Source organism: Bactrocera latifrons, unplaced genomic scaffold, assembly GCF_001853355.1.
Source record: "Bactrocera latifrons isolate USDA-ARS-PBARC rearing strain unplaced genomic scaffold, ASM185335v1 scaffold_1382, whole genome shotgun sequence".
Classification (NCBI taxonomy): Eukaryota; Metazoa; Arthropoda; class Insecta; order Diptera; family Tephritidae; genus Bactrocera; species Bactrocera latifrons.
The window spans coordinates 21,430-28,684 of record NW_017534833.1 but is presented as its reverse complement, the minus strand read 5'-3'; the positions used below and the strand labels follow the sequence as shown (position 1 = coordinate 28,684).

Below are 7,255 nucleotides of genomic sequence, written 5' to 3'. Positions count from 1 at the left end.
AAGTTGTTGAGTTGAATAAAAGCTATAATAAATAACGTTGCTGAGAGAGGAGATCTCTGTGGGATGCCGTTATGAAGGGGCAAATTTACGAATTGAAAGAAATGCCTTTATAAAATTATACATTTTGTTTCCAATGTCCAATTTTTGTAGTTCTTGTAGTACTGTATGCTTCTATCAAAGCTTTTTCGAAGTCTGGGCTGAGGACGAATAAGTGGATTAAAGTGAACTGATTGGGGGCTGGGTTAAAGCGAACTGATTGGGGCTTATTAAATACTTTTGTTTAGCATACCACATTATCCTCTTTGAAATGATTTTTTCCAGAACTTTCGCCATACAAGGAATCAAAGAAATTGATCTGAAGTCAGTGATTTGATTTGTTAGGTTTAGGGAGAGGGATAATAACAGCTTTTTTCCACTCCTGCGGCAGTATGCCTTGTTCCAATATGTTATTGTATAAAGTTATCATGACTTTTAAGGAGTGTGGGAGATTTTTTAATAGGGGGTAAGAAATTTTGTCTGATCCGGGTGTTTTTCCGGACATTTTGCTGATAGCAAAATCAAATTCTTCAATTGTAATGGGAGATTCTATCAACGTGGCTTTAAAACACGGTGATGAGTTGCAGTAATTTTGTGAAATTACTTCACTTGAAAGAGTAATAAAATTAGAGTGAAAGTTTGAATTTTTGGAATTGCTAACGGTGATTTTATAAGGTCGATTTTGTTTTGATAGTATCCACCTGAAAGGGCTTTTATGTCACTCCATACTTTTCTTTGGGCTTGAAGTGGGTTTTATACTAGCTGTTAATTTTTCTAAAGTTTTTTTTGCGGATTTAAATTCTCTTATGAAATTGCTTTTTTATATTTAATTAAATTTTCTGTTGTTCTATTTTGTTTAAATGTAGTCCAAAGTGATTGCTTTGTGCTCCTTAGAGCGGTTAATAGCTTGGACCAATACGGGAGTTGGTGGTAAATTTTTTTTTTTTGTTTGAGGAATGGCTAAGTAAGCAGTGGAGCGTATAATTGGTTTTATATTCGACGCTTCTGCATTTATATTCTTTGACGTTAGTCTAGTGTTTGTAATTTTGTTAATCAGGCTGCAGTATTTAAGCCCATCGGCTTTTTCTATAAGAAATTTTGATCGCGGTTTAATCGTATATTGCATCGGCGTAACGAAAGAAGTTATGAGCGGAAAATGGTCGCTATTGTGGACATCTTCTAACGTGTAAGAAGGGAGATTAATGGCTATGGATGCTGAACAAAGGGCAATGTCTCCATGAGTGAACGATTTGTGTGTAGAGAAGTAGGTTGGTTATCGATCGTTAAGAACTACGAGATTTCTTGCTAGTATAACGTCTTCTATTATTTGACCTCTTACGTAAGAGGAAGTGACGTTTGTGATATTTATAAAATCACCTGCATTAAACTTTTGATGCGGAGGGATACATATGTATAGCATGAGATTATAAAAAATTTGAAACCTATGTTAATTTCTCTCGCAATTACGGAGGTGTTTGATAATATTGGGATAATTTTATGTTTGATTTGTTTTTAATAAATAAGGTAATACCTTGCTTAGATAATTTATTTTGTGGTAAATTATGAAAATGGCCGATGTATTTGTGAGGTATACGCCGTTTTGTTTATAGGGAGGTTGTTGAAAATACCTTTCATATTCCACTGAAGAACTCTCATGATCTATTCTGTGGTGGGGTTTTTGGTAGGTAACGGAATGATAAAAAAAAATCCTATGTTCTTCTGTAGATAATGTAGTTCTGAAGATCTTGTCAAAATTGCAAGTGAATCGGTTGCAAATTGTTTGAGTTATGTTTCCGGCCAAGTTGAAAAGAACAGTTTTGAGATAAACGCGTTTAAAGTTTTGAGTGGGCTAACTGCCGAACGAACGGCCTTCGACTAGATAATGAAAATGGGACATTTACAATTTTTTCCCTGTCATAATCTTTCGGGACAAAATTTATGAGACTATAACCATTTATTACGGTTTGAATTGTTATTATTTTTTTTTATTTCTCTGAATTTTGGACACAATTTATTTGAGGCAGCGTGTTCAGCAGAACAATTTACATAGAAAGTGCGAGTACAGGGTGAGGGGTTGTGTATTGGTAATGCACATCTGTCGCAGATAGGGATCTTATTGCAGCGTTTTTTTGTATGGCCAATTAGTTGGTTGTTTTTGCATCTAATTGGGTTTGAATAGTAGAGTCTTACCTTGGTTGTATACCATGATACATCAATTATTTCGGGCAAGTAGTAGCGATCGAAGGTTAAAAAAACCACGCCACTTAGGGTGGGTTTACCATTTATATATTTCAGAAATTTGTAAATGTATGTAACACCCTGTTGTTTCAATTTTTCAATTATTTCATTGTCAGAGACTTGATTTAAACTCGGAGCGAGATAGTGCCTTTTGATTAGTTTAAATTTTTATGTAGTTCATTTTTACATCACACATGCATAATGAGGTGTTTTGTTGCAGTGAATTTTTTTGTTATATTGCTATTTTTTACCAGGAGTAGTAAATTGCCGTCTTTTAATTCACTAATTCTTATTATGTCAGAACTAATATGTTTTAGGGCTTTATACGCAGCGAAGCATGAAAATTCATTTAAAGGTTTACTTATTGCACTTGAACTTACCACAACATACTTGGGGCTATCTTTTTTTGTTGTTGGTAAAGTAGGAAATAATTCATGCTTCGATAATTGCTCCATCTTTTTCTTTCTTTTTGGTTGGGGACTAGTGATGGCAACGATTAATCATTTGATTAAATTAATCGTTTATTTTCATTCAATTTAAGATTTAATTGCATCGAAACACCTTTTCTAATTACTAGACTATTACTCGAGTAATTGCAAAATAATCGCAAACAGCATTTTGAAATTTAATACATTTTATGTTCATATAAGTAAACGTACCAGGGTCGAAATTGGTCGCATCAATCATTAATGACTGGAAACGGTGTACACATAGTTAAATTATAATATGTCAACGTGGTTTAATATCAACAAATGAATGTCTGGTAACACTGCATTTACTGTTAAGTCAAGCGCACTTTACGTTTAATTGTTTGAAGAGCAATGTCGCCAGTTAAAGGCGAAGTGTGGAAATTTTTTAATAAAATAAGCCACAACTTCGTTAAATGTCAACTTTGCTGCAAACATTTCTAATTTTCTTTTCTACAATCTAGGATTGCGATAACGTTGTCCCCAGTTATAAAGTTTTTACGTACTTAAATAATAGTTGCAGATGATACTATGAGTTTGACCTCTGGGATCCTCACAAAACTCTAGTGCACAAAGGAAGGAGGAAGGACAACGATTTTACATCTCCAGAAGGTGAATTGAGCTTTTATTTGAATTGTCAGGTATTAGAACTAAGTCGAAACACTATTGATACTTGGGAAGAAATGAAAACCGTTAGCCCAAAACTGTACGGACTTTTAAAAAAGTATTGTCATCTACTTGGTACYACAGTACCAGCTGAGCGGCTTTTTTCAAAAGCGGGTGCAACTGCGACCGAAAAACGCAAATGTTTGACAACAAAACGTTTATCGGAATTGCTTTTTCTTCGCACTTGGTTGAACAAAGAATAAATTTTCTTTATTTCAATGAATATATTTTCATTTATGCTAAGACAAGTGAATTTTTAATACGATATTTTAATTTTATTTCCGTTTTTGATTTTGTGTATATACCAACATAATTTGAATGTCTGAACTAAGAATATAGTCTCCTATATTTGATTGGTTTTATTTTTACGCAAAGTTGCAAAACATGGTCTTTCGAGCAAGAGGCAATTCTTTTACTTTAAGATTGCTGTACATATTTTGATAAATTTAATGTCATTGTGCTACTTAACTTCAAACATAGGCCATTTTCTCATTTGGGATATGTCTGGGATTCTGTGATAGAGCATTATAATACAAGATTCGGCGCTGAAACTTGGTGGTGGTCTTTATGAAATTTAGTATTATTTAAAAACATTTAACAAAAAATTAATCGATTAATCGATTTTTTTACTTTACTTGCAATTATTTTTTTATATCTTGCAATTATTAATTTGATTATTTAATCGATTAAAAAAATGTTCCATCCCTATTGAGAACTAGAAGATTATAGGGCGGGCCTATCATTTTCTCAAGTGGTCCCCAAGGGTGCATTTTTTTTAAATTAATCAAGAAAATTCACTAAAAAATKTCTGAGAATAGAGTGCGATAAGGAATGAGATAATAAACTATTCTGTATTCGCAGGCAATACAATTGAGAACACAACCGTTTGCGTCAAATGCCAGTCGATGACTCGTCGGGTGTTTTATTCCAGAGAAGTTTATATGGTTGCAAATAAAAGAGTTAAACGCTGGTGAACAACAAGACCAAACAATGCTTTCAATAGAAGTCCAAAGTAGCCATTCTCATGAAAAAACCTTTACACTCACTTTCATTCTAAATAAAGTCGAAAATCGTTTCACAAAGCAATTAATTTTAGTCGAAGCAAAAGAAAAAGAAGTAGAAAAAAAAGAACAAATACTTTTAAATACTTACGCAAGCAATCAAAATATTTCTTTTGTAAAACCTACCTAATAGATAAATAGTAAATAGTCATTTCTTTCCATTTACTAGATAGAAATAGTCACACGATCATAGATAAAATTAATGAATTTTTGTAAATTAAAGGATAAATAAAAAAGTTTTGTTTTCGTTTTAATGAATTTTATTCAAAACTATTCCGTGAATTTTTAAATAGAGAAAATATAGAATTTTATGCCACTAAACCTTATAGCAATACGGGAAATTCAGATGCTAAATAATATTCTTACCGAACGTATCAGAACACTAAATTTAGAAGAAAAAGTTCCAATTACTATTCAAATGTGTAAAGCCGTAAAACTTTATAATAATTCATTTCATACCACAATAAAAGCTACACCTTTAGATGTTCAAAACAACAATATTAATCATAGCGTAATTGAAAATTGGCTAGAAGAAGCAAATTTGAAGATATTTTCTAACCTTAATACAATATAGGAAAATTGCCTAGAAACAAGGAGAGAAAGTTTCATTCGAAATTACTAAAGCGTTAGACACAAAGAAGAACCAAAATTTATTGAAAGAAATCTAGAAAACGTATATATACATTAAATATTAAACGTTGTTTTAAATCTGCAAATGACAACTATGACCACGGAAACTCTAACGACAATTAACCCATTTTAAAACAAAAATGTACAATATATAACTTTATAAAAGAAGATAAAAGCAATATATACTTTTTTTGAATTCCGAATATATATAAGCTTTATTCCCATCGTTCGTTTCAATTTTAATAAATTTATACATACCATTGTTAAAAATAAAATTTCAAAAATATAAAACAATAATTACCTATCATAATTTATATTAATTCTAGCAGACCTGGTCACGCGTTGCTGTGGCTAAAGATTTTGTTATATACATCGAGGAAGAGAAAACGGGAGGACAAGGAATGAGGAATGAGGAAAAAAGTCAAGATCAATATCGACGAGGTAAGAATATTTATTAATGCACTAACACTAATCACTAATATATATATTTAGGAAATTCACCAAGCGCAAATCTTATATTCTTTTACACCCGATTACAACTTTGGAGAAAATGTTACCGTTAGCCCTTGTAAAGAAGGAATACGAGGCGAAACGAGTAATACATTCATTAATGGAGTACCTGTTGATGGTCCAGAAACAACTCCTAGCCCAAAAGAAAGACTTAGGAGAGTGTTCCATGATGAACTTAGTGGGAAGCCCCTTAAATCTAGAATCATCCACAGCATTTACAGAAGCGACTGTAGCTATGGAGACTTCGTCAAGGATCCTGAACAGTTATGCAGAAAATTTTTATTGGCCACGACTGCAGTTATTCCAACAACTCATGTAGATGTGCATTCTACAATGTCCTCCCAAACCAGCAAATCAATCGAAGATATGCTTGAAGAATCATTCACTCTTGGAAGTTCACGATCGACCTCTGGATCAATCTCGCAATCTGTTTGCAGAAAGATTCGAGGATGTACTTATACATCAACATCACCGGGCGAACGTGGCTTCCAAGTAGTGAAACTCGATGTCTTCGATTTTATAAAGATTTGCAAGAAGCCGTGCTCCTGTGGATCCGAATTATCAACTGGTAATGCGATTGCTACTTGCAGCATTGAACCAGATAAACAAGACATCCTTCGGCACCAACACATCATATTTTAAATACTTCACAGTGGCTAGAATCTAAGTTTAGGTTTTGGGATAAACAATGTTCACTAATTAAAAATTGTATTAAAATTGTAAATAACTATATCAATAATTTAAGTTTTAATGAATTGTATATGTATTTAAAAACTATAGAACCTCAAAATCTGATTTTTGATGCACCACCTTGTAATATTTATAATTATTATTATTGCATTGATTAATCAATTGATGTTTTAGAAAATATATTACATTATCAATTTTATAACGATTATGAAAGAATTGAAGAATTTTCGCAAAATTTATATAATGTTATAGATAAGTTAGTACCTAAAAAAATATTATGTTAATATTAAGTCCGCCAGATACTGGTAAAAATTTATTTTTCGATACGTTTATCCATTATTGTTTAAATTTTGGGATAGTGAAAATGGGAAATGTGTAGATAAAAGGATAATATTGTGGAACGAACCAATATTGGAAGCTTCTGCAACAGAAACTTTAAAAATGTTATTTGGAGGTGATACGGTATCAGCTAAAGTAAATTATTGTAATGATGCTGTAATAATGAGAACACCTGTAATTGTTTTATCTAATAACGATGTGTTTCCACATGATAATGCTTTTAGATTACGAACGTTTGTATATTAGTGGCGACCGTTATTCATTTAAAAAGTTTAAAGAAAAAAGCCACGCCCATTATCTTCATATTTCTTATTAACAAAATATAATATAATACAATAAAATTAAAAATATATAAATTTTTTTTGTTTTATTTAAAACTAAAAAATCGTCTGTTTTTTCTTCTTCTTCCTGTTGTATTGTAATTATTCCATTTTCATCAGCAGTTACGCCAAAAAGAGTTAGACCATCAGTATAAGCTCTATCATAATTTGCACAAAATGATACTTCCATAGGACAACTAACACTTGTTCCTTTACCAAATGCAGACGAAATATTTAATTTAATTTCAATAGAACATTCTACTTTCCAATAACGAGAAATGTTTAAATAAGTAATGGA

The 7,255-nt window shown here is 31.8% G+C and overlaps 1 protein-coding gene across 5 annotated transcripts; it reads left to right on the top strand.

Moving 5' to 3' along the window:
• Nucleotides 1–2,378: 2,378 nt before the first annotated feature.
• LOC108965307 lies at nucleotides 2,379–6,973 on the top strand. Of its 5 annotated transcripts, none has more exons than XM_018927625.1 (3): nucleotides 2,379–3,353; nucleotides 5,428–5,539; nucleotides 5,591–6,973. In XM_018927625.1, exons 2-3 carry the CDS (start codon nucleotides 5,507–5,509, stop codon nucleotides 6,248–6,250), a joined length of 693 nt encoding a protein of 230 aa, XP_018783170.1. In that variant the 5' UTR covers nucleotides 2,379–3,353; nucleotides 5,428–5,506; the 3' UTR covers nucleotides 6,251–6,973. The 5 variants fall into 5 exon arrangements, with proteins under 5 accessions (XP_018783170.1, XP_018783168.1, XP_018783173.1 ...); XM_018927623.1 differs by having other exon boundaries at nucleotides 5,425–5,539; XM_018927628.1 differs by lacking the exon at nucleotides 2,379–3,353 and adding an exon at nucleotides 4,132–4,377.
• Nucleotides 6,974–7,255: the final 282 nt, after the last annotated feature.

What these genes read in the sequence shown, in the direction of transcription:
- LOC108965307 (XM_018927625.1), top strand. Translation starts at nt 5,507, where the DNA reads ATGAGGAAAAAAGTCAAGATCAATATCGACGAG. An exon ending in TCAAGATCAATATCGACGAG is followed by an intron (nt 5,540 to 5,590) that starts GTAAGAATATTT and finishes ATATATATTTAG; the next exon opens with GAAATTCACCAAGCGCAAAT.